General features: G+C 39.3%; 2 protein-coding genes across 4 annotated transcripts in view; one reads left to right on the top strand and one right to left on the bottom strand.

Moving 5' to 3' along the window:
• Positions 1-327: 327 nt before the first annotated feature.
• UTP23 (UTP23 small subunit processome component) lies at positions 328-3,876 on the bottom strand. Of its 2 annotated transcripts, none has more exons than XM_074886842.1 (3): positions 3,667-3,876; positions 1,715-1,889; positions 328-827 (listed from the first exon to the last, which is right to left on the bottom strand). In XM_074886842.1, exons 1-3 carry the CDS (start codon positions 3,816-3,818, stop codon positions 468-470), a joined length of 687 nt encoding a protein of 228 aa, XP_074742943.1. In that variant the 5' UTR covers positions 3,819-3,876; the 3' UTR covers positions 328-467. The 2 variants fall into 2 exon arrangements, with proteins under 2 accessions (XP_074742943.1, XP_074742932.1); XM_074886831.1 differs by having other exon boundaries at positions 3,631-3,874.
• Positions 3,877-14,885: 11,009 nt separating this feature from the next.
• Positions 14,886-27,716, top strand: part of EIF3H (eukaryotic translation initiation factor 3 subunit H) — an 86,391-nt gene continuing 73,560 nt past the window's right edge. The window contains exons 1-2 of one of the 2 annotated variants that reach the window (XM_074886818.1): positions 14,903-15,032; positions 15,355-15,436. In XM_074886818.1, coding sequence (XP_074742919.1) covers positions 15,425-15,436 — 12 coding nt within the window. In that variant the 5' untranslated portion in view covers positions 14,903-15,032; positions 15,355-15,424. Of the gene's footprint in view, positions 15,033-15,354; positions 15,437-27,716 lie in introns of both variants that reach the window. The other variant, XM_074886811.1, reaches the window with a different exon arrangement.

Below are 27,716 nucleotides of genomic sequence, written 5' to 3'. Positions count from 1 at the left end.
ATACAGATACATAAGATACTATGCTCTTTTAGGTCAATTCCACATTCTGTAACAGAACAACTGTCAAAACTAGTTTTAGTAAAAATAGCAACCTAGATTTAGAAAGAAGTCTAGAATCCCACCAAAACCTGTATGAAACCCAAGAAGCATTTCTAAAAAACTGCTACCAATCATGTGAACTCTTTGGCAGGAATTAAGATGCTGGAGAGAATAATGAAACATGAAGGTTCCTAAGTATTTTGTCACAAACCCCATTACTAAACAATAGAATAAATTACTAGGACAATAACCTGCAAATGTTGAGATGCAGTAATAACCAGTAACACCTCATAAAAATAAGTTTTATTATTAATAACTTGATTTCACATGATTGCACATTAATCTTTCTTTTTGCAAAGTTCAAACAATGTTCAAGTCCTGCATTGTTTACAAAGATGGGTTTACTCTTCTTCATTCTTCTACACTGACTACATGGCTTCTGCTTTAACTCTCTTTCGCTTTCTTTTTCTTCTTTTATTCTTTTCAGCAGAAGGCTCCTGACCCTCCTGTGTTTTCTTCTTTTTCTTCTTCAGACAGCTGAGAGGATTGGGGCCACCTGCCCTTTTTCGTTTTCTTCTCTTTTCACCTTCTTGCTTTGCTAGACCTTCTTTTTCTTTAAGCTGCACAATACTTTGTTTTTGGTGCTCTGGAACAAGCTGATTTGTCTGCAACTTTTGAACAAATGCCAGAGATTTAGGAGAAGGTTTGTCTAGCACCATAGTGTTCTGAATAATAAAGAGGAGAGGAACGCCGGCCTTCTTTTTCACTTTGTTTGCTAAATCCTGGTCCTGTAAAATTAAATACTTAGAGTCAATATTTTCGGATTAAACGATATTTGCAATTCAAATGCACCTAGGTTTAATACAAAACTACAAAGATAAATTACATTATGAAAAAGATAAGAAACTTAATCTAGCAGATATACATTGCAGTGCGTTTCAGAGCAATTTAAATTTCAATTTCACTCCGATTAGCTGTACTTCTGATAGAAAATTTATTAACGTTTCCTTTTTTCATGCATGTATAAGCATACTTTCATTTTTTGAGGAAAAAGCCCTGGTTTATTGGTATGCAGTCCACCACAAGAAGTAACATAATTTCTTCCATAACAAGTCATTTTAAACTCCTTATATCTTATGTAAGTATACAAAATTCTACTGTAAACCATTTTATGTATCTTTTATATAGCTTATATGACTTATACATACAGACCTAAGAAAAAAACTACCTTTCTTATTTGTACACAAGTTCTACCTTTATTCTTTACTTAAACCCTCCAAAGTTTCTTAAAGTTGAAGTTACATGGTCATTTAACACTTAATTTCACTTTTCAGACTACTGCAAAAAAAAGTTCAGGGCAGGGGATGCACACACAGGCGATATGCAAATTAACATCCATCAGTTGTCTTACATGTCTATAGGTAGTCAGTATGTTTTCTACACTTTCTGCTAAACTAAGCAATATCCTTCTATGGTAAAAACATCTAGTTCAAGTAAGACAAAAGATTCCCTCCTTAATTAGCAAATACCTCTAAGAGGGAACAAGGCTTTACGAGACTAATTCCCACAAGCTTAAAATCTATTAAGATTAAAAATCTAATACTTGAGGTTTCTCTGGGTTTCCTTATCCTTGGTACCAAAGGATCACGGAGTTACGTTTCCCATGAGTATTTACCTGTGTAGCAATAAAGAAGTGATGAGGGTTGCCTTCTTCAATCATGGAAAGTAAACAGGCTGAACCACTCACAGGATCCTTGTGGTGAGAACAGTTTCGAACCTGAAATCTTTGGGCAATTAATTTTGCTCCGTACAGTGCTTTCCCCAATGATTCCAGTTCTTTTAGAACACATCTGAAAACCAAAAGCAACAATGATTTCTAAACAATAACTATGAATTTTTTACAACAGCAAAAGGTTGACACGAGTTAATTAGGTAGGAGCAATGCCCAGTTGTTCAGGATCTAGGATTTGTAAATGGCACCCTGTAATCTGAAAGCAGTAGCTCATCTAAAAACATCAGCAAGATTTCCTCAGTTCCAAACAAGATTAACCAGTAACAACATTAAGTTACATTAAATAATATAAAAATATTTCCTATCAGTGACAATGCCAAGTCCTTACATTTATGTTCAGATACCACCTAGCATATGAACTCTACTTAACAAATAAAGTAACTTGAATTAGCACAAAATGATTAACCACTGCAGGCAAGTTAAACTCTCTATTAGTGTCCACCACCTTGCTTAAACTTGCTGTCAGAATCCAACCAACTCAAGCAGAAGAAGAAAAAAGACTGTCCATACATTTAAAAATACGGAAGTTCATGGCTCCATAACATTCCAACTAGACAATAAAATCCTGCTCTGAGCAGCACTCGGAGCAGATGTTCACACAGGACAGCGTAGCAGTCTACAGGGATGCTACGTGGATACTCAGAAACGAACAGATGAAACCTAACTTACTCCAGCCAGTGATTCTCACTATTAAATGTGGGCAGTGGCAGGAATGTATGGCCTTGAAATACAGCTTCAAGCATATGGCAGCAACTATTTGTCTTTCCAGAGAATAAAGTTTAGCCTTTGAGGTCAGTCTGTGAAAACTTGAGCCTGTTCTTTTTGCAAAGACTCTCACAGAGAGCCAGCCCATTTCCTCAGGGAAGCTCTGGTCATGCCTCTGAGGTGCTGCCTCACCAACTTAGCATTCTGACAGCAGAGAAAACAAGTCTATTCAGCTGCCCCAAGTGAAAACAACCTCAAAAAGACCAACAGATGTTGCTGAAAGAAGAAAGGAAGAAGTGACATTTAGACATGACTGGAATACAGTTTGGATCAAAGTGATTTCTGAACCTTTCACAGCTAAGGTCATGACTAGATACTGTCTAGTGTTTAGAGGTATGGGCCAGCTCTGTATGTTTTTCAAGATGCCTCAATGTTTAATTTTTGTAGCCTAGGGTATACATCTTCCTGGTATTTTCCGTACTTGTCTCCATGGTGGGCAGTTGGCTATTCTGTCATTGCAAAAATACAAGCGAGGGAGCTTTTATCACATGCAATATACAAAGCCAAGTGAAAACAAACACAACTTCAAGGCAACTTAGGTATTTAGTGTGCATGCTTTCCTTCCATGTCTTTGTCTAGCACATCCTTGTTCTCCCTTTGGAAACAATCCCTTACTGGCAGGCTGAAACTCCAGAGCAGCTGTAATCCCTCCCGACCCAGAGATGTGAGCTTGGCTCCGCTGTTCTCACTTCGCCAGGAGGACGCTGGGAGCGGGAAGAGGCCCACCCACACGTCCCTCGTCCCTCGCACACCGGGGTTACCCCTCGCCCCGTCTCATCCCTCAACAGTTTCTGCCATCTTCGGAAAGGCGGGTGGTACTGAAAGCACGTTCACTACAGCCCACAGCGCTGCCCCTCGCCACAGCTACCGCCCTCGGCCCGGACCCACGCGAGCCCCCAGCCCCGCGCCACCGCCCGCGCGATGCGCGCCGCGACCCGCCCCGCCGCCGCCGGCGCTCCCGGGCATGCGCACTGCGGCTGCCCCGCCGGGGCTCCCGCCGCCCCTCCGCGGGCATGCGCGCGGGGCCCACCCACCGGGTGGTGCAGAGCTGCGCGGCGCCGTCCAGGTACCCGGGCAGCTGCTCGCGGATCTGGATCTTGTTGCGGAGCGCGGCCTGGCAGAAGGTGCCGTCCAGCAGCACTTGGAACGGCTCGCGGAAGTGGAAGTTGTGCTTGTAGAAGCCCATGTTCTTCTTGGCGTGCTTCTGCCGCGTCAGCTTCATGGCGGCGCCGCCGCCCCCGCGCGGAACGGCCGGCGGCTGCCCCGGAAACTGCGCCGGGCCCGGCCGCTGCCGCGGAGCGGGGCGGGGCCTTCCGCGGCCCCCCGCCCCCCCGCGGCGTGAGGGAGCCGGAGCCGCCTCCCCCGCTCCGGCCGCGCTGCTGTTCCGCTCTGGCTGTGGAAGGTGCTGGGCACAGCCCGTGTCCTGCTGCCGTGCGGGGCTCCCGGTGCGTGGCCGGCGGGGCTGCCCGCCGTGCGTGCGGCCTGCACGGGGCCTCGCTCACCCACCTGGCGCTTCCTGTGTTTTGCAGTGCTACGCTAGCTCCTGCCGTTTGCTGAGATCAGAAATACACACGATTTTATTTTTTCTAATTCACTGTCATGATTAAATTGCAGTTACTGTCCCAGAAACTAGTGTAGTCATGCATCAGCATACTTGCCTTAGGACGGCCTGTTCGATGCCTGCCTATGTTGTTTTGCCATGTTGGCTGTATCAACGTAAACTCTGTGCACGAAATCGAAGTTGAAAAGCATATATTCTACATTTTGATACTACTACTTTTTTTTTTTCCACGACAAATAGAAAATTTAATTTCACTGTAGTTGGGGGAAACAGCTGTCAGAAAGCTAGATTGCACAAACTCCTCCCTGTCCAACAGAAAACATGAGCACACCAGACATTTGGCATTTAAACTGAATTTTGATGCCTGTATTTTAGGCAGGCAAAGAGATACAATGTCTTGACACCATCAAAATGATAATTGGAGACATCTGTCCTGCTATGCAGGTACATTGGGAGGCATCTTTGCCAGGGACAACTGAATTGCAAGCAAAAAATTGCAGGTACCTGCCAGTTAGCTGTGATCAGTCAGACTCTTCTAAGTCATTCAAGCAAATACCCACCTGTCATACTGGTCTTTTTGCTAGCAAACAGACATGGAAAACATCTGCTTCCAAGCGGATTAGTCAGTGTTAAGAGAAACTGAAAAATAATGCAATTAATTACTGTTCTAGAAATTAAAATGTTTAAATGGGAAGATATTTTAAAGTACTTACAGGACGAAAAGTGTGAAGAACAGGTGATTAAGAGTATTTTCCATGGGATCTCATTGCACTGTTGACAGCATTTTTCTGTCATTAAAACCTTCTTTCCAGCTGTCTTCAGGGGGCAGTTGCGTGTGCTCTTGAGTATCATGGACATACATAGATACACACCTTACTCTATGAGCTAAATGATATGTTGAATTCATTGGTCTTTATTAAATATCAGTCCTGTGGCCAACATATTCCCATACTGGTGTGGTGTCTCAGTTCTTCTATCTAATTGCATAGTTTCATTATTTAAAGAATTAGACAAAACATTTCATCAAGACTCCAAAGTAAAACCTTATTAATTACTTTTTTCTTCAAGTAGTTTTTTCTTTTTTGGGGGTGGGATGACGACTAATTAACTGTCCAAAGACAGGCAGTTATTCCTTATTAAGAACACTTCCCACATCTCACAGCTAGAATGCAGAATCTACAATGATAACAGCTGCTATTGCAGAATGGAAATAAAGAGGAGAAACAAGTAAATGAGAGCTTGAACTAGCCATCATTTTGACTAAACGCAAAGTAAGATATAATCCAGAGTAGGGTGTTAAATACCGCTGTGATGAGATACTCCGTCCCTGTTCAGCTGGTAAATGGTATCATCACAGAAGTTGTAATGCCATTGGTATGGTGAAATATGTTCAGAAGGCTGGCTAGCAGGCAAAACAACAGCGTAGATTTCTCCTTCATTGTGCAGAAGATCGCATTAATTGTATGATAAACTACTTGCAGTACCATTGTGCAAACTGTATTTCACTTTTACGCAATTCTTTTAAAGTTTCTTTTTGATAAATTTTAAATGTTAAAAGTAATGTCTATAACAATAGCAGTGCAGAGAAGTACAGTTTTTTTAGCATTTTGATAGTTTGACAGTACTCTGTGTATAATTCACCATGTTCCTTTCAAGTTGAATTCTTTTACTATTCCCATGAGCCATCTGTAAAGTGGATTTCGTATTAAGTGTGAGGATCTTATGGGAGCTGCTGAATCCAGTGGTCTTCAGGACCCAGTGATGGCTCGGCCAGCCCAGGTGGCTGCTGAAGTCCATCCATGTACACTCTTGGACGCAGGAGGGTTCTTAGGTTCGTGTGTATCCTGGACAAGCATATGCACGCACACGCACGCACAGAGGACACTAACACAGCCAGCCATGCAGACTACCATGGCACATTTAACTCTAGCAGAAATCATATATAACGTAAGCTCCCCCTCTCCAACTGATGAGGACTGACATTCCCAAGTGACCGCTCACATGCCCTCACTCCCTATACTCCCACACCCACATTCACAGGTCCCTCAAATACTGGCCATCAGTCAATCTAATACCCGTGTCTGGACCTTGGTTTCCCTAACCCATCCGTGCATGTATGCACGTCTCTTCCTACTCACTGGCTAGTCCAGCTTAAATCTGCTAGCGCATTACACATCCACAGGATTAAATTCACTGGGGAAAGATAACTAGTTAAGAAAGAAAACTAGTTAAGAAAGGGGCTTAAAAAGAAGATAGGAGAGGCTGCTGTGATCGGGCAGAGAGCTCAGTCAGACAAGTGTACTGACCGCTGCCAGCTCATATGTGAGCCCCCTCCACCCCATTTCCCCACACATCTTCCTAGATCCACCCTGATCCTTCCTTTCCCTGCCTTTGGCCAGTTCTGTGAACATCCCATAGGAAGTTTTACATAATCCCACAAGACCCTGCTGATATCCCATAAGAAGTTTTACACAGTCCCATATGCCTCCTCAAATATCTTGTGATGCTCATGAAAACCATGTTTCCCCCTTCTTACCAGAGATGAAGCTCAGGCTGACCCTCTTCAGGGTGGCTTCCTGGGCAGCTCGTTTAATGGCATGAAGAGTTCTGCTCTTCACTATTGTCTTTGTTACCACCTGCTCATTCGACAATTTTTTGTGCATCTGTGTGTGTTTAATATATCACTTTCTTTCTTGTTTCTTATTTCTTTTATACCAAATAGTCCTTAACCAGATGACTTAATGAACCAAATGTTCTTACATCCCACATACCCTTACAGAAACTGTAGCACAGCAAAGCTTGTCATAAAACTCAGAGGAAGATACCTTTATGAAATTGCTTGCTATTATATTTTTAACTAATTCATCAATTATCTGTCTGCACCACTAAAAGACTTTGAGGTTTGTTTTTTTTATAAGTGAGCATTTTATTGAAGAACTAACAAACCACTTGTGTTATCAGTAGGCTGCCTACCAGCAGTATCATTGTGGAAGTGAGTTTGTGGAGGAGGGTAGAAGGTGTTGAAGCACTGCCTTTGCTAACGTGACTTCTTTTTTCCAAAGACAGGAAAAAGAATTTGAAATGGGAACTTCTTTTTCTGAAACCCAAGTCCCTGACCGCTGCCAGACAGGATACTTACTGGTCTAGGGAACAGTTCTGATCTAACATAACAGTTCCTGTGACATTATCGATAATACCAATAACTCGTGGGTAGATATATAATATTTATGAAAATAAGGTGTCACACTGAAGGAGACCTTCTATATATCCAGAGGAAGTTCATACTGAATTTACCAAATTCGAGCAATGATAGGCATCATAGGAAACCCATCTTCACCAGTTGCACTGCGCACAAAACTTGCTCCAGCAGAGTATTAGCTCTTTACAGAGACAACTATCTCTTGGCATATATGAGTTCAGCTCTGGTTTTGAGATGCTAGGTAATGCAGTAGTAGAATTAAAGAATATAAAACTGCCGTGACATGTGGATTACTTGACGTGAAAGCTGTTCTTTAATCAAAAGAGCTTTGATGTAGGCCTACAAAGTAGGCCCTACAAAGGTCCACAAAGTAACAAAGATTTCCCTTAATAGCTGACACTTGGCAAATGCTTGGTAAGAAAAAGATCTTAGCTCCTGATTCTCCCAAACTTGTCCTGTGTCAGACCTTTTTCATCTGAATGTGTTGCTTATGGGCAAATGTTGTGCTCTGTGGTTATCTCTAGTAAGTCTTAGCACCAGACATGCTTAAATACAAAAAATTAACTGATTCACAAAAAAGAAGAGGGTAGAGTTTTCACTTAGAACATTTGGAAACAAAACTATAATAAATAAACACAGGACAGTAAAACATTGTTGGAGTGTGTCTGAAAATATTTCCCTAGGTGTATTTTTTAATTTTTCTGAGGTATGTGTCGGCCACAGAATAAGATTCAGCAGCATTTCATATGCTAAATTATATTTGTCAGAATGTTTATTATTCATGGCTGGTTCCTCCTTTCATCGCCTTGGGGCTGGTTTTGAGCTTTTGAATTTTAGCCTTCATCATATACATTCATCTTTTACAGAACCTATTTTTCTACTACCTTATGGGAATAGAGCATCTGGTTTTATAATAAACATGGCTGTGACAAGCTCTGTTTTTTCTTTATGGATTGGTACAAACTCAGCAGATGAGAATTTTCTATGTGGTAAAGCTTTCTGCACCTTCCTAGCTCTACTGTTATCATACTCCTTAGTTAGAAAATTACTTCTGGCTTAAATACCATAACTGCCCATCACAGTATGTCCCACATTAAGTATCTTTAAATTGTGTATCATAAGAAGCACACATTTAATGTAGAGGTTAGGATATTTAGTTTCACTGTATACTGGTGGCTTCCATGGGTCAGAAATACAATATAGCAGATATCTGTACAGGCCTTTAAGTGACTGCTTATAGTAGTAAATACTTTGAGAATGCTCTGGAGAACAAAGATTTTGCAGGCAACTTTATCTTTCTTACTAGAGCTGAAAGAAATTATAGGGCTGAAAATAATCAGTGGGATTTTTGACAGCTTCTCAAATGTTATACCAGCTTTTCTCTCTTTTTTGACCTTGAGCTAAATACACATGAATGATGAACAGAATCAGATCTTATCTAACTTAACTACATCTTTTGTCTTTTTGAATAGATACAGATCACCGATACAAATCATTTAGTTTATGCAGTATTTTTGGTTCGTACAGCTCTTTAAGATGTACATGTTAAACAACTGGTTTCATGGTGCTGTATGGACACACAAGGGCATCCTTTCGGAGCAGCCCTTCCTCCCTGCGCTGTTCGTCGAAATCTGCACTAGTTAGTTGCCATTCAGCTCCCTCAATACTCACAGAGCTTGCAGAAGCACTTAAGAGTGATGTAAAAGTGCCATAATCTAGAAAAAGAGGAAGTCTTCATGGAGTACCCAGGACTGAAATTGTAACTTCAATTTGGGGAGCCGGAAGAATGCAGAAGACAGGAAGATATCTTGCCAAACACTGATTATGTGGCAGCTGATATGCTAGGTAGATAGAGGGGAAGAATGGAGTGATGCTTTACATCTTGTCTTCTATTGCGCTTATGAAAGTATCCATTGCTTCATTTTGAGCAGAAGGAACATCCTTCCTGCCCTTTTAGTATTTCTGATAGAAAGTAAACATATCAGGTCCATTTTAGTTCTTTTAAACTACTACATGGTTTTGCTTTGGAGATTACAGGAAGCTGGAAGACACAAAACATTTTAGATTTTTGGTACGCTTACTTCCATTTGTTTCCTCATTTCTTGTTCTCCTTAGAGAAGGTTGTTCTTTTTGGCATGGGATAGCTTACATGTCATTTAGAATAAGAAGGTGCATTTGTTGATTATGAAGGTAAGGCAGAACAAATTGACATCAAAAGAGAAATTGCATGGGAAGTCTATCTCAGAAATTAACTTTATGGCCAAAATTCTGATTTGTGCAAGAGAATTCAGTTCAGTTGCCTGAGATACTATAAGTCTTTTCACCTTTTCATTGATTTCAGAGAGAAATCACTTAACTGGGAACAGAGAAGTGGAATTTTACATTGTGGTGGTAAATGATATATACTCTCTATACTTACATAATTTTCTAACTTTATATTGTAGCAAGAGTCTGACTCTGCTTAGAAGCATATAAAGTTGTGAAAATAACTTTTCTTTGTTTTACAGGCCAAAATTAGCACTTAAAATGTCTCAGTCTTTTTCAGCAACTACCAATTAGGTAATTTTATTGTTAATTCCTACGTCATTTTCTTTTCTTCCTGTTAGCTGTATGCTAAAGGTTTTGAGGTGCTATAATAAATGATCCATTAATAATAAAAAATATAAACACCTGGAACGTAAAAAGAGTGGGTAAGAATAGAAGGTAACTGAAAACATTTATTGGAAAACAGTTATTGAAAAAGCAGAGAAAAAGTTGCAGTGAAAAAAATACAACTTTCTGAAGAGAAGAACTTATATTTTAAAATATTTCCTTCACGTGCAGAAATACCTTATTATGCTGCTCTCCAGGACAGCTGATACATTTTTGCAATGCTTTTACATCTAGTCAAGCAAATGCTAAAAGGTTGCCTGTCTAAGAGCATGGCTGAAACCATGCATGGTCCCTGAAACCTCCATTCTTACAGAAGATAAATTGAATTTTCAAAGCTCACATTCTGGTCCTGTAGTTCCTTTATTGCATTTGATGTTTGTCCCTGGGGGTTTCTGTACTGTTGCAGCTCCCACCTTTACCATTTTTTCTATCACTCCTGCACCTTATTACTTTCCATTTCCTATTTCAAATAAAAAATCCAATAAAACCAATTTCTTGACTTTGATTCTCTTCAAGAAAATTAGAAAAAATTGTGGAATGGCCTTCAGTATTGGCACCAGTAACTTCTAAAATTGCAATTAGCCTCATGACAAATACTAGTACTTAGAAATTCCTTGGCACAAATGGCACACGCAGTTATGTAGCCTGATCTTAAATTTTCACATTGAGCTCCTCTGTGTAAAGTAGTAAGCACTGGAATATCTGACAGTAAAGGTTATTATTTATCAGTGAAACAGAATCCTGAACATGCTGTAGACATAACTATACAAAGGGCTTCACGTCAGTGGCTTGCATCTGGTGATCAGTGATCAGTGATATCTGAACAAGGTGGGTGTAGAGTGCTACCTTATTTATCAGGGACAACCTTTTTAACATGGAGTTGATATGCCAGGGGATATTTAGTTTCCTTTAGATTTAAAATGCTGTTGTCAGCAGAACACATATGGCTAAAAACCCTGAATTACATGGGATTTACACACAGTGCTGCTTCTTGAAGTTGTAGTTGGTATTTGGAATTGCCTGCACATGGCACACAGTGCTACTGTCACTGTAGCTAATGGAACAGTAATGCATGTGCTTGGCAAAACTGCGTCTGCTGGAGAGACCTGAGTGTCCCTGATACATCTTCTCCCAACTGCTATTTTTTTGTAATCAAAGGAAATAAAAGAATGAGCATTTAAGAGATCTTGTTTGTCCCATGGCTTCTGAAACTTGATTCACAAGTCTTCTTGCCTTCCTCCTGTTCTCTCCCCATCCCATGGGAGAGGGGAGTTAGTGAGAGGCTGGGTGGGTGTTTGGCTGTTGGCTGGGGTCAACCCACCACCGATACCATTGACACAGAGGGACCTTCTTGTCATAAGGATTTTCAGTGAGAGTGGTATGTATGTGAGAGGCTACTATCAAAAGGCAACCACCAAATAAGAAAGGGATTTCAAAAGAGCAAGGAGACCATGCCATGTGTAGAATTATGTAGAGTAAGCTTTTTACTTGAACATAGTGATTAAGTACAGTCTTATATTCACTACATTTCTCCCTAATACAAGCCTTTACTCTACACAGAAAAGATGTTAGAATCTTCATGCACTTGCCTGCTCAGGCAGAGTAGATATGTTACATATAATCGCACACTGAATAAGGTCAGTGGTATATTCACATGGAGTTGTGCCATGTGCCTGTGTTCTTGATGTTGTAAAGTTTAAGCCCGAATACCTCATCTCTTCGAGAAAACCGAGCTTTGCTAAATTTCAAACTTCTGCAAGGGTGTAAGATATTACAAGGCAATTTTAAGTCTGTGTTAGGAGAATCTGTTGCCACCGAGTTTTGGAGATTATTTTACTGGAAACAATTTCTTTTTGTAGGTAATTAATGTTGTTTTAGGCAATTGTAGTTATTTGGGGTGTTGTGTCTCAGTGCAAGTACAGACTGCTATATGTGTATCCTAAGTGATTCTTCCCTATTCCTCTATAATTTGTGATAATGAAATTAAGGTGTTCATCATGCTTAGAAATATTTGGAATTGCTGAGAGGGTAGGGAGGAAAAATACAGAATTCAGACATGACCCACTTACCAAGTGGTAACAAGTCATTGCAGGTTGGCCAATCTCAGGTAACTATTCATGTGCATGGTCTTAGCCTGCAGCATACACAAACGTAATTCAAGTTGGTTTAGCCCTTAAGGTAAAGTCAGTCTGACAATTTGGAAGGGATTACATCTTTGAACCCTTAATCAGATAATTTCCATTTAGCAACACTAGTTCTGCTCATAGCACTGATACGGTGCAGCAGTGCTGTAGAGAGAAATGACACATCTGACTTCTACAAAGGTTTTTACTTAAGTAGGACTGGGGAATAAAAGGGTTTTGTTTGGTTCCAGCTTTTGATTTAAGAGTATCATTTAAAAATGATTAATGGAGTTTGTGCACTACTTGAATTTTCTAAAATATTTTGTGATGGAAGTCATCTGTTTTGTGGTTTTCCTGAGTGGGTTGAGCAACATTACTAAAATTTTTTGGTCTGACACCCTTTTTATGGCCTCCTCTTCAATAATTCAGTATTTTCAATGGTGAAATTTTCTATGGCCTCTTGCCTCCAGTGATCTAGTGTAAAGTAGAAAGTTGATATTTGTGTTTCATTTTTCATGTTAATTATAATTAACTGAATTATTCTGGCAGAGCATTAAGTAATGTGAGCCCTATGCCAGTCCCTTGAATAGGGCTATTTTGGGTGCCCACAGCAACCGCTTTGAACACGCTGATGTTCTGTGCTGTAGCTACTTGTTGTTTTGGGGTGGGGGTTTTTTTGTTGTTTGTTTTTTTTTTTTTTTTCCCTTTTAAAATTACATTGAGTTTCTATTAAAAAACTGATAGGCAGGAACTTCTGTCTTGTCAGAGAATTTCTCATTCATTTTCAGATCCCTAAGAATTTGCCAGTGGTAAAGCACTGTGCGTTTACTGACAGAAGGTATGTTTTTTCTATTTAAATACCTTTCACCAGCATCTTTGAAGTAGCCCACAGATCTCCAGCAGTCCATGTACTGGAGTTGAAAACCACTATATTACCATAATACTGTTTTCTAATCTTAGTTTTCTTTAATTAATGCTATTTGATCATATTTGTAAATTAAAACTGGATATGCATGTGTATATAACAGCAAAGTGAAATATTAATATTGAATCAACCAACTTTGTTCTCTAGAAAAACTTCAAAAGGCAGTGCCAGTGGGAGTGCAACATTCAGTCATGGAAATCTGTGAAGGGTAGGACTCAAATTTGCAACACCTACATGATGTTTGAGCTCATTGGCCACAGCATACTGCTGTGAAACTCTGGGTCCTTATTGCATCAGCCTCTCTACAAACCTATTTTCTAGAACAACGCCCTAATCCTGCTGCACACACACACTTCAGTCTCTTTGCCGCACAAGACACATTTGACCTCAGTGGTGCTGCAATTCTACGCTTCACCCTTAATCTCTATTTAACGGATTTTTCCCAAAGGGAAATATAAAGTGGGATTCATCACACCTAACTTTAGACATCTATCGTGAGGTGTTCTTAGCTAAGCTGGGTATCTAGGTTTCTTATTAGTCCATGCAGATCAGGTCAGTGGTATCAGTGGTATTTAGGTTTGCCTGGTGGGGATGATTATTATTATACTAGATTCTTTGCTTGAATGTGTTGCAGTCCTGATGCAGGCAGCTGGTAGCGAATACTCTTGTGATGTTAAGGCCATTTTATAGGAACAGGCAAACGCTGGGCCTGCGTCTGCTGGAAAATGCAGCTACATTTTTGTATTGGTGTTGTTAAATATGTTCTCCTCCCCCAGCAAGAATTTAGTGTCACCTACATTGTTGAAAAGGTTAATGGTGAATTTTTATGAGGTCACATACTTGGCATAGTGTCTGGAGAGCTTTGGAGTGTTTGGTATGTCTACCTTTCACAGCCCACTCCATGTTTCAGAAGAATGTATAGGGTTTGAAATACTAGAAAAAAAAACCCACAAAACCAAACAAAGAAGAGCAGCAAAGCAAAACCAACAGTTAACTTTTAATACAACACTTAAACCCTTTCCTGGCATCAACATGAGTAGTTGAGAGTTAAGGGTTTTGTCTGTATCTAATGTTAAGATTTTGTATCCCCTCGCAGTGCACTGAGGACTTATTACTCATCCTCAAGACACATACTTGCCTAACTCCATAGCAGGCTGCTTTTTTAAAGTTAAAATCCAAAGCTTTCAAATCTATTCATGGCTTGGAAGTGCTTCTCCCTCAGTATCAAGCTGGTTTATTAGGTGTAAATGCTCCCCATGAGCAGAGCCTCCCTCAGTCCTGCTGAGGGACCCTCACTGCACACCCTGGCCAAGTCTGGCCCAGTGGCATAGCTGTAACTTTACATGACTGTTGCCATCAGAATCGCCCAAGGAAGCCATGGAAATGCACAGCCTGAGGTCCCCAGGTTGTCAGAAACGGTTTGCCAGGCGCCAGCCGCCATGTGGAGAGGCATACGAAGAGGCATGTGGAGAGGAAGGGCCCCTCGGCCCCTCTCCCGCCCCAGGCCGGGTGAGTCGGGATGGCCACCAGCGCCTTGCACAAAGCACAGGGTTTCTCCTCCTCCAGTCGTGGAGCCTGTGCCCGGGGCCGCCGTGCCAGCTGCCGAGCGAGGGCCGATCCGCCCCGCCCGGGGCCATGAGGAGCCGCTGCCCAGTCCGAGCCCCAGGCCCAGACCCAGACCCAGGCCCAGGCCCAGGCCCAGGCCCAGCCTCAGCCTCAGGCCCAACCCCGCCCCGCCGCACTGCGCACGCGCCTCCCGCCCGTCGAGTTTCCGCCCGGCGCCGCGTCCCCGCGCGCGGCCGCGCCGCCGCTTCCGGTGTTTCGTTTTTCTCTTTCCGGCCGGTGCGAGGGGAAAGATGGCGTCGCGCAAGGAAGGCTCCGGGGCTGCCGGCAGCGGCTTCGGCGCCTCGAAAGGCAAAGGCAAGGCCGCCGCCACGGGCGACTCGGCCGTCAAGCAAGTGCAAATCGACGGGCTGGTGAGCGGAGGGGCCGGGGCCACCGCCGGTGGAGGGGCGGGCGGACGGGGCGGCCGCGTGGAGCCGCGTGGAGCCGCCGGCGGGCCTGGTCCCGTCTGTGGGGTGGTGACGCGGCCGGGGGACGGCGTCCGCACTGGGGCCGGGGTCGCCGTGGCGCCCCGAGGGGCAGAAGCGGCTTCATACTCCCCCCGAGCTCCCCAGCCCGTGGCGAGGCTCCCTGTATGCTCATCCCTGCGGGGGGAGCGGCTCCCTCCCCTGTGTGAGCGAAGGCTGGGACAGGGCAGGAATTTATTGCTTTTAAATATTCCCTTTCTTCCTTCAGCTCCGCTGCTCTGGTTTTCTGTTTCCAGCTGTCGTAGCTCAGAGTGTTGAAAACTACATTGTTGTAAGAGATGGCGAGCACGGTGGGTTTTTTCCCTCATCTGTTGTGCTGTTTGCCTCCCCTGTTAGGACTGCTAGAACCTACTGTGTTTTATTAATAAGAAATACAAGAAAACGATGGATTGAAGGGGTTTAGCAGAGAAGGAAGCCATCCTAATAGAGGTGACCTTAAGCGGAAGAGTGTCTGCTGAAATTGATTTTGGTTCTTGGCTTTGCAGCTGGATGTTTTTGTGTCAGTTCATGTCTCATACAGTTGTTATTACTCACAATAATATAAAGTGGGGAAAAAATAGTTACTTGAACTTCTCAAGGATAGAACCATTGTTTGTTACTTCTTCTTTATCTTTCCCGAGTGTCACCAGAAGACTGTATAGTTGAAGTGTGAAGGAGAATCAGTATACCGGTAATGAGAAGGGAGATCATAGTTTTGGGGCAAGCTTTGAAGCCTACTTGGCATTTATTAGTGATAGTCCCCAGTCATTATCCCGGAGTTACACAGTATAGTGAATGTTTGGGAAGAGGAAGAATAATTTATTTGTGTATAGTGGTTCTTATGAAAGAGAAAATTTGAATTAATTAGAGTATTTCTGGATTATTCTGTTCAACTGTCCATGTATCTCTGGCTTTGGTGCACACAGCACTTTCACGAAGTGATGAAAACTGACTGGTTGTGAAACATATCCCTAAAATACAGTAGCTGACAACAGGCTGCTGCTGTTACGAGCAGGCTAGAGCCAGATGGACAGTGGTGCATGTGTGGCTTTTTATTAGCAAATTTGAGGGAACAATGAAAAAGAATAGTTAAGAGCAGGATACAGGTTGGCACTTTTAATTCCATTTCTGTGGGTGTAAAAGCTGTTTTATCATTTTTGTACTTAATAACAACTGTTAAGTTTGATTTCTTTTGTTCCTGCTTTATTGAAATAAAGGGAACAGATGTTTCAGAACTGTCCTCTATCAGATGTGCAGTCTGCTCTGTGAACTACTATTCATTCAGATCGACTGTGAGTGGCCCTGATGGTCTGCTTCTGACAGTCCAATAAATACCTACGAAGACTTTTTGCTTTATGCTTTTTTTTTAAAGTCTTGTCCTTGTGTATTCTTCTGGTACAGCATAGTGGTGCCTCTTGCCTGGAGTTTGTATGATTAACTTACTGAAAACAGTGGAAACCTTTCCACCTGCTGAAGATGTCTCCCAATGGATCTTACACAAAGCATTTTCAGGACACTAACAGTGTGGTTCGCAAACTTCTATGACACCTGTGGTGAAGAGAAGTGTTGGCATAAATTTGCTTGCTTGGTAAACAAAGTAGGTCCCATTGCAAGTCCTCAGAATGTCTTACTGAAATTCTGCTAAAATGTTTCTAGTGTCTTACTGATTTAAATGTGTTGTCTGTTCTCTCACAAAATAAAAAGACCACATCAGTCAACTTCATCGTGACCAAGGTGATTATGTGCCAAAACTGGGGATGGATTTTGGTGGGCGTTAAGGAAGTTAGTAATCTCTCTCTCCACTGATGCCTCATCTTTGGCAGTTGGCATAAGCAATTCTTTCAAATGGGACTGCTTTGAATGCCGTGTACATTGTTTTGTGTCTGTGTATGCAAAATAGAAGATGCATCAGTCTTCTGTATATGTGAGAATGTGAAAGTACTTTTAGAAAGCTTGTTATTTCAAAGGAACAGTAAAGTAAAAGAAAATAATAATTCTCTTCATTAGTAATGAATGTCAGTATGTTACCTTAAACCATAATACATAATGATGCTGCAACTTACTTTTCTGGCTTCCTTTTAAAATTTGATACAAGTAGAGCATCCTATAGTTAACTTCTTAGTTAATTCCTTATTTTATTGCATAATGGTGTAATTTGGATTTAGATCAAATGCAGTTTTGTTTCAGGTATTTAATTTACAATAGTAAATTAAAAAGCACTGCTATGTCAGGAGTAAAAGCCAACAATGAAACCCTAACTAATAAGATAAGCTAAATTTGCATAACTTTTAAAAATGTTTATACTGTTATTCTGCAAAAAATAATAGCACCAAAATTTAGGAAGATTGAGGGAGAACTGTGTCACGCTGTAGACACTTGATAACTTGATTGAAGTACCTGAATGCTTGTTTATAAAATGCTTCTGAAATGAAATGTGAACGTAGATTTCCAATCTTCACAGTTTGACAAAAAGAGGAAAAATAGAAGCCTGTACCCTTTTCTATCAGCTTTTCTGCTAGATAGTTAAGGTCTCAGTCATCAAATGATACATATGGCTAACTACTGTATCAGAATGACAATGAGATTCCAAGGACTGTACTCTGGTTTTGGTAGCCTGAATGTGGTTTTGTTTTCTGATTCATTTTTGAGAGATTTGTAGCAGACAAATTATCTATGCATGCAGTTATATTGGCAGTTTTGAATTTGGAATGCCATTGTGTTTTTGACTAATCCTGAGAAAAAGATCAGAAGATGAGTTCAATCCATCACATTTTGTTGTCTTTGCTTCCTGTTGTAGAACTCTGAATGGAGATTCCATTGTGTTCTCTCCACTTGAGTAGCCCAAAGAAAACTTGTGTTCACAGCAGGGGTGATCACATGCATAGGATGTTTCTGGCTTTGTTTCTGTATGGCTGTGGCATATAGGCACATAGGCAGTCTTTTAATGTTTCTGCTTTTTTGAGAGATTAGCGGTTACATGATCGCTCAAATTTGTGATGATTATGACTACAAGGATACAGAGCTTTATGAAGACTCTTAAATGCCTTCTGGAGTTCTTAGAAACAGTAATTGTAAATTTTATAGTGAGTGTCCATGTACAGTAATCACAGAAGAACAAATTATGCTTTTGGTGCTTTTAATATAAGACCTGTAAAAAAAAAAAAAAGGCAAGACTGAGTTTTTGCAGCTTGGTTTGCAGTTGGCTTTTGGACCTAATTAGAGCTCACACCTTCTTAAAGCTGTTTGACCATTTGGAGTGCTGTAAACTTTTTTACCTTGTGCAGATTGCTTTCTAAAGGCATTTTTAGAAGTTGAGTGAACTTATTCTTCAAATAGTCTCTTTACTTTGCTCAGCTAAGAACTTGCATGGCATCCATAAGAAAGAGAGCTCTCTTGAAGAAATAAGTTTAGCTTCTGAAGTTTACTAAAATCACCAGCAACTTTGGAAGACATGAGCATGGACATCATATTAGTTTTCCTTATATAGGGAACTAGACTAATAATTCTACTGACTTAGGGTCTTATGTTATTGGAACATGTGTATCTGATGTGTCACCTCAGACTGTTTTGTAGTTGTGTTTTAAAAGAAATACATGGTTAAGATCACCTTATGATCATCTTTTTCTGTTTGAGAATGTGAATTTAAACAGAATTCAGGCATATGAAGACTAAAAAATTACATTGGATTATTATTAGTTCTGGGGCTTCTGTATACTGTCACCTGCTTGGTGGTAGATCAGGACAGCTAGTTCCAGATGTACCAGCTGTATTCACAGTTGATTGCAACTGTAATTAATTGCAGTCATGCCACTCAGATTGGAAAAGTTGTTGTGACCGGACATCTAGGAGTCTGTTGTAGATAACTGAATTTTGTCTCTGTTCACTTTTTCATTGAAAGAAAGGATATATAACATGCTTTTTATACGCTTCATATATGGAGGAGAAAGGGTAGCACAGCTCTGGGGTGTGTGTGTGTGAGGAATGCATGGAAGGAAAGAATGTAGGCTTTCTTCCCAGTTGCTCCTGTGCAGCAGATTGTCTGATCCCTTTTTCCTGCTGACTGGGGAAGTAGCAACAGGTACAATAAATGTTGTAATTTGTAGCTTTTACTACACTTGCTGGAGTCTATTCTGAGTTTTTTTTATCAATAGTGGGATCCAGGTATAGCTTGAACTAACAGAACCATGTTATAGCTTGAACACTTACTATTTCTGACAAAATTCATGGGCGTAGTTTAGACTAGGTTGTGCATGACTTTGCGAGTCATTTCTTCAATGCTTATAAGCTTGCTAGATTTTCAGTTTCACATTTGTATGACACTTCGTAGCAAGGGACTCAAAAGCCACTCAGGATCTTCCCCAAAGGGGTAATGATTATCACACACAGTCTGAAATAAATGTAAAGCAGTGACATAATTTGCTTACCATTTTGTTTTTTTGCATGAGGTGTTAATGGACTCTTGTTTATTGTATTTCTAGAAATTCTTTAGTAGAGTTGAATTTTTTTGGAATTCAGCTGCTGAAATTAATCAGATTTGGTTCACTGACCTTATATTCTTTTCCTTCAGTAAGGTAAAATAAATTTCAAACTATAAGCTGATGGATTTTTAAAACATAAGCAGTAGTTATTCCTTTGAATGGAAAGAAATTTTCAGCTTAGCTGAACAGACATGGCAGTTTTCTTTTATGAGTACCTACCTGTGCAGTCAAGTGACCTTCTGTGTTAATGTACAAAAAAGAAAGATGCTTGTGCATTCCTGTTTCTTGCAAGAAAGCAAGGGAGAAGGTTAGGTTACCAAATGATTTCATTTATTGATGTCAAAATGCAGAGTAAAATCCATACATTTGCGGGAACTTTTACCGGACTCTTGTACTTACAATTATTAGTCTGAGTGGTCTGAATTTGTAAATTTGGGTATAAATACTAATTTTCCTTGTTTTTATGAAACTGATGTTAAGTCTGAAGTTCAAACTTCAATTGCATACCTAAAACTTTTGTAGCTGTCTCTAAAAATCACATATTTTCTGGGAGTGTGGTTGATGGGGCTGTATTGTTGATTTATACAGATAGCTATATTGAAAATAACCTCATAGAATCACATGAACAACTGCTTCAGGTTTTTTCATGTCTTGGTGTTTGTTTCCTTAAAGCTAACAAACATCATCTTTCTTCTTTTTCATTCTTTGTCCTATAATAATTTAGGCTCTGCATTACACCATGAAGATAATGTAACAAAAAAAAGATTTCTGTTTTTGTTCGGTGTTATGGCTGTGCTATGAAACACCACTCTGTTGTAGGGTTTCAGATATAAACCCACTTGTGGAACATTGCTGTTTCCTTCAGAACCCTGTTATTTACTTGTTTTCCAGGGGAAAATTTGAAATGAGAGAGGGTGAAAAGGAAATACTGTGTTAATTTTGTGCTTATTGGATTAAGGATAAAGGTACTTTGATTTCTTGCATCTGCAATTTTAAATAAGAGCCATTATAATCATAGAAGAGTGTGTAATGAACAATTCTGATCAGCTGCATTTCCTGATAGTTATTTATTATCTCTTAAATTGTAAGGTTTTTTTCCAAAATTACTGTTCTGCTGTTGCAATTTTTATTTGGCCTCTTTTGCACATGCACTGGATTATAGCCTTTAACTATATGAGTGCCAACTGTTTGCTCTGCAGTACCTTTACATCCTTTTTCTCACACAGCAAAGTGAGTAAATGAGGCGAAGAGGACAGAGAAACCCTGTTACTAAAGTAACTGTGCTGTGACCATGAGAGCAGATGGAGCGCATTAGTTTGTCATTAAAAAAATCTTCCAGTTTGCTGCATTATTACAATGGAATTTTGCAGGGTAACCTCGTTTTGTGCTTATAGTAACTCTTTAGCATTTGCTTTTGCAATATTAGTGTTCTTTTCAACAGAGTAATGATGATTTGGGCTCAGTATTACGTAGTTTTACTGGAAGCAGCAGGTTGATGGCTGTAGGGTGGTGTGAGACCGGTTGTTTTCTTCATTTTAGTAGTGATATCGGGCAAGATACAAAACTCTGAAAGCAGAGATGATACACCTGGTGTATCACTCAGAGACATAAGATCAGGCAGGATAAGTAGCAATTTTACTAGATGAGCATGAAAGCTTTTGTAATACAGAAATTGAACTAATACTGAAAACCAGAGTTACTCCATGTGATGGATTGTGGGTCGTGTCTGGTCGTATGTAGATAATGGATATATGTAAACTTTCTTCTGGGAGAATAACAGCTGTGGGTTGGGAGTTGGGGGATCTGTTAGCAAGGCAAGTGTGCTGGCTGCTAGGCCAAATAAGTGGTTTTTTTATTGGTCAAGTTTGCCTTCAGAGTAGTCACAGGGAAGTATGTCTTTACTTGTGTGCTGTTTCATTCTTTGCAAATCCTCTGCATGAGGATATTCTAGGAAGGAGAGTAAATGTAAAGGAAAATAATTCCTCATCTAACTAAATTCTTAAGCACTGATACATGACTTTTTTTTTTCTTTTTAAAATCCTAACCTCTTGAATTTACGTATGCATTCAGAAAATTATATCCAGTAATGCTTTTGGTGAACACAGTGTTGACTGACTGAATAAGGTTTTCTTATACATTGCTTTTGCATAACAATATAACTGGAGCCTTAACAACATGCTAAAGCATTAATATGTGCATTACTCATACTATTTCATTAATGGGAATGATGTTCCCTTTTTTATTCAAACACTGTCTATGAATTCTTTTTACACTTTGTGTGCCCATTGCACACAAATGTTAGGTGTTGTAAAAAGTAGCAAAAGTTATATAGGCTTCTTAAAATGACTGTAGGTTTCTATTCCTTTATCTTCATAGCTGCTAATGTGGAAAGCCTTAATACTAGTTATAAATTGCCAGTCTGTAGTTATTGAATACTGCTAGAGCTTTGAACAGAAGCCTTTATGGATAGCAATGTGTGAGGGATACCTGAATCTTTAGGCCATCAAACTGTGAGATGAGGGTGAGATGCCATGTTAATAATCAAGATGATCTTCTAATGCCAGGTAATATTTGTTCCAGCTACTTAATACTGCGAGTCTTTGAATATATATTTAGGTGTACTTCTTGAAGTTTGTATAGAACTTAAGATAAACCTTAAGATACCCTTGTCAGTTTACTTATATTAAATACAGACATACATTGGCCAAAACATAAATATGTTAAGAAGATGGTTAGAACTTCTAACCGTGTCTGCATTTGTATTTGCACCAGTGTGGCTATAGTGTAGATATTTGTCTTGTCAGATATGACTGATTTAATCAAAGATTGTTACTTTAAGCTTCATTACATTATCCCTGATTTGGTGGTGGTATAGTGTGCCTTATGGTTTGTATTTTCATCTACGGTATGTAGAGGTTTGTTTTTATTTCTAACGTAGATAAAAACATGTGAATCTATGTTTTTTAAAACACCCTAACATTATTTAATTGTTTTTCAATAGTTACTCTATTGATAGTTGTGGTATTTAAGTTGCTTGTGTCTTGTTTTCTCATTACCAGTCACTTTTGTCCTAAAGGCCTGTGATAGATAGGATTGTATTCCCAACTGTTAATAGGGAAAGACTAGTTAGCTTCTTGAGTGAGGAGCTCTTTTGGATGGTATGTTTGATCATAGTAATTGAAATAAGGTACCACGTTTACTGAAAATCAGTCTTTGAGACTCATCTTGCAAGTGATTGTTTAAGCACTTTTTGTAATGACAACTTTTGACACTCTTGGAAAGAAAGGAATCAATTTCTGTAGTATTTGAGTAATTGGTAATAACAGTGAAGCCTGTGAACTGGCTAAAAGTCTCTGACATTTCTTAATTTGTGAAGATTGTGCCTTCTGTAGCTTTTCTTGTGGTTTCTTCCCTTCTCCTTTGCCCTTTTTGAAGACTTTGCAAGAATGCCCAGACTACGTGTTCTGCCTGATGTTCTCTGTACAGTTTCTTGACATCGCAGAGCTGTGGAATGGGATTTTAGGATATAACATCCCTCAGGCTGTATTGTGTTTTGTGTGTCTTCCAAAGGAGTTCATATGGAATTTTAAGTTGAAGTTTAATCTCTTTCACTTTTCCTTGACCTGTTTCCCTAAAAATTTAGATCCGATTATGCTGGCACTGAGAGTTAAGTGTGCAAATTGAATACTAGCTTGATGTGTTCATGGATATCTTGAACCATGGAGAAGACAGAAGCATTTTGTATTAGTTGGGTGATACGTATATACTTTCTATTAATCTTCAGGTACAATGAGTTGCATGAATCTAACCCAGAGGGAAACTTGTGACATATAATCCGTGTTTACATTCCAAAGAGAAAGCATTGATGTCTACTAGTAAGTTGAAAAGTCAAGAACCTCCTTGGACTATAACACTTTTCAGGCTTAGTGAAGATTTCTTAACCTGAAATGGGTAAAACATTGTGGTTGTTTGAGGATTAAAATTTCAGTATGTTTTGTCAATGGATAGCAGGTATACTTTCTAACAGAGCACAAACTTTAAATAATTTGTAAGAGTGCATTGGTGCAGTCAGCATCTAGTAAGTGTCATGGTAAGTATACTCTAGTGAGGCATTTAAAACTAGAACATCTGGTATCACTTCATAGCATGAAACTAGTGTGCTGACAAAAGGAGTTAATCTAAATGTGGAGGTGACTTAAATGTGTTGAGCAGTGTTATACTTAAAGACTTGAAGGGGAAAATATTATTTCAAAACAGTCTTTTTTTGCTGTGTGCAAGGAGAAATAATGTGTTGCCCTTTACACTGCTGTCATTAACAGTTAAACTTCTCATTATTTTTTGTTCCAGTTATGTGCATATCAAATTGGTCTCTTGCCTTGTAATTATGTATGTGTAACTGTTGAAAACAGTAAATCGTGCTCTTGTGATACCTCTTTGGCTGTGTTAATACCAAGGAAAAGAGTATTTCCACCAAGTATCTTTCAAATAACTCATTTTAATGATTAAAATGTTACATCAGAAACAAACGAGATAATAAGCATTACCTTCGTGTCTTATTTAGGTGTTAAATTGTTGTATCTATGAGTGGAGAGGTGACAATTACTGGCTTTGTTGCTGAGACAATTAATTATTTCTCTTGCACACTGAAACATTGTTAAATATTCTCCTTTGGTTTTCAGTTTATTGTAACAAATTTAGACCTTTGCAGCTGACATACAGCATGGTGTAGTTGAGAGAAGCACACAAGATATGGCAGGCCACAGGTAGAAAAGCAGCAGGTACAGATGCTGAAAGGCCCTTTGTGGTATGTATAAAATGAACATCTTTTATGCCCTATTATGTCTTAGGACTTTTTCTTCCACCTTTTAAATAAAACTTACAGACCTTATGAGAGGCCTTGTAAGAAGAGGAACAAGTATTTTGTTTTTTCCTAATATTTGAAAAAAAAAAAAAGTATTTTCAACTTACCATTGCTATAGTCTTTTTTTTATTAATCTATCTTTGCTAGAGACATTTTTTGGATATGATTATTTTGTGTGTTATTTTTCCATATTTACACACACTTAATATACATTCTCAGTGATGGTACAGTTTTGAGCATGCTGTTCTTTTACAATTTTTAAGTTTTCAGGCAGTGTTAAGATTGCAGAGATGTGATACCTGCTTTAACAATAATGCTTAGCAGTTCAATTATGTTACCACATAACATAATGGTATCATCTTAATGGAAAGTACATAAATTGTTAATGTAATAAATTGGAAAATTTCAGGCTTGTATAATAAGTATTCGTGTTGGCATTTTGTAAGATTATTCAATACTCTAAAATCAAAAGTGCAAAACAAAGACAGTATAACTTATTTAACTTTGATGTCTTTTCTAAGACGTGTACACAAAGTTATTTAGGAATACACGTGGGAATGTTCTTGAATGACTTGTATGTGGGTGCTTATTTCAGATAAACATTTTATTAATTTCTTTTGGCTTAATCTAATTTTAAAGGTGTTAGTGAGGCTTATTTACCCACTGGAGTTTGAAGATGCACCTGAATTTTGCAGTATGCATGCAGTAATGGGCTAATTTTCTCTATAAATATTTGGTCTTTTACTGGAAGAGGAGGATTAGGATGTTGCTTTGAGCATATAAGGCTTGTCAGTCTATGCCTTTGTTCTGCTTAAACATTGTATCCTGCTTTGCAATCCGTTTGCTGAGTATCCTTCCTTTTCCAAGGAACCCCATAACTGTGCAATGCGCAATATACATACCTATTCATGTTAAGCAAATGTTGTGACCATTTGGTGTTTAGGATCTTAGTTGGATGTGTCACTCCTTGTCAGTGTTTGGGGTTTTTTAATGCATATCTGAGGAAAATAAGCAATCTCATTGACAAAATTACTCATTAACATAGGGCTGAGTTTTGAGCACTTAGGACAGTTATTTTTTACTATGACATTATTATCAATGTAAAAAATTAACTGATTTAAAGCTTTAGACTTTAGATGACGTATAGGGTATTTACTGCAGCTATCATCACTTTTTGGGAACAATTTGAAAGCCATACTGCCTCATCCATTGGCACTCTCAGTGATAAAATTAGAATGGTTGTTTTTAATCTCGCTGTCACAGTAGTGTTACTAGAAATGGAGGCCTCTTCTGGAAGTGGTTTTCACATGGACATGTTCAGATGGTGATACAAAGGCAAGTCTTATCTCTGTTTGAAAGATGGGGAAGCTGAATCTTACCAGCAATAGCTGACTGTCATATTTTATCATCAGTTTTATACTTTCAAGTCAGCAGGAAAACTGAGATTCAGTCCAGGCTCGGTTCTCTGGATTGCACTACCTGTTACTAGGAGGATCTGTTTCTGTTGCAGCCCCTTAGCATATAACCAAGCATTTTCCAGAAGGGATAAGTGCTTGAATGTGGAAAAAATCATGCACAAAAGGTTATAAATTATTAAAATGACATGGAAGTCGTGTCCAGTAGGGATTTTACTGGTTACTTGGAAGGGTCTATTGAATGCATATGGAAGTCATGATTTTAAGACACACCCTTAAATAGTATATGTGTTCCAGTTCTGTTGTGCAGGGTATGGTCTTTGAAAAAGATCATTAGCCTCAAATCAGCCCCCACTCCCTCCTCCCCATCTAACTCTTCACTGTTTTATTAATTTTTGAAGATCAAATAGATAAGGGTAACTGTCTTGCAGTTTTTCTTCAGCTTCAAAGTGAGTTTGGTACAATCTGATTAAAAAATATACTGTTAAATAAAACTTGCTACTGCTGCTTTTGGCTGTCATCTTTAAATCTTTTTATGGGAAGCTGCTAGAAGTTGATGCTGAAGAGAAAACCTTTTACTTGCAAATACGCTACTAGCTTAGTGAGCGCTGTGACTATTTGAATGATGGTGATTCACTAATACACAGAACATATGTATCGACTGTATGTTGAAGTATAAGCATAAGGCTCTGGTGTATCGAGTGGAAAATGTTGAAACTGACTGCCTTTACCATTTCTATATAATTTCCATATGTTGTGCTCTAAAGGAGTGTATTCATCAGCTTTCATTCTTGAAATGATGGTTAGGTACTGAATTCATTAAAAGTAATAAATATAAATTGTATTGGCAATTTCCAAAAATTGCCTAAAGTACTGAATGTTCTCAAAAAGATTTGAGTTCAGTGAGATTTGTGAAATAAGAGAAATAATACACTAAGTAGTCCTAGGAAAATGCTCTGTCCCACTTGGAACTAGCAGAATTTTGGATGTTAATCTTATTACAGCCCTATCACTGCCTCATAACAATGTGCTAATAACATCTAATGCCCTGCTGCTAGAACGATTGAAATACTGGGGCTGCCTTACAGAAATGTTTCTGCAAGGAAGTGATTCAGCAGTGCCTGTGGCCCTGATGGTTTCCATGGGAATGAACATGAATCCATGTACTGTGAAATGTGCTATGAAACTTTGTATTGCAGAGAAATGCATTATAGAAGTGTGTGAACAGGGCAATGGAGAATTTAAATACAGAAATGTAATGGTGCATTTTTACTTACATTGCAGCAATATTTAAAGTGTACTAATGGCTTGTGAACAGCCATGGAGATGATTGTTAACCTGAACTGTACAACAGTCTAAAAAAAAAAAAGAAGAAACCCAAACAAAACCAAACAAAAAAACCCAAACAAATGAAAATGTAGTGGGACAAAATCAGGAAGAGATTAGTCTGATAAAACACACCTTGATTAACATTTGGTATTTTTCTATGTTTCTGTGTTTAATAAACTTAGCTTTTTCTCCACTGTTTAATGACTTTTTCCTTTGGTGCACTGCACTTTGTGTTTAACTTCTTCCCTTTGCAAGAACAAGCAGCTCACTTGGACATGAGTAAATAAATGACTTAAACAGATGTTTCATGGTACCTACAAGACATTAGCTGATTAATGTAAGTTTCTGACAGAGTCAAGGAAAACCACAGCCTGTGAAAAACCAACAGGCCTCTAACCAAAACCCAGTAATCTCCGCTTCTAATGTTGTATTTGTGCAGAAACAGGCTTAGTGTCTGTACTATTTCAGTTCTTCATGCAGAATTCCACCACCTATTTATGTCAGTAGC

The sequence above is a fragment of the Strix uralensis genome, chromosome 1, assembly GCF_047716275.1.
Source record: "Strix uralensis isolate ZFMK-TIS-50842 chromosome 1, bStrUra1, whole genome shotgun sequence".
Taxonomy (NCBI): Eukaryota; Metazoa; Chordata; class Aves; order Strigiformes; family Strigidae; genus Strix; species Strix uralensis.
The sequence above is the reverse complement of the archived record's forward strand: the minus strand, read 5'-3'. Positions and strand labels throughout refer to the sequence as shown.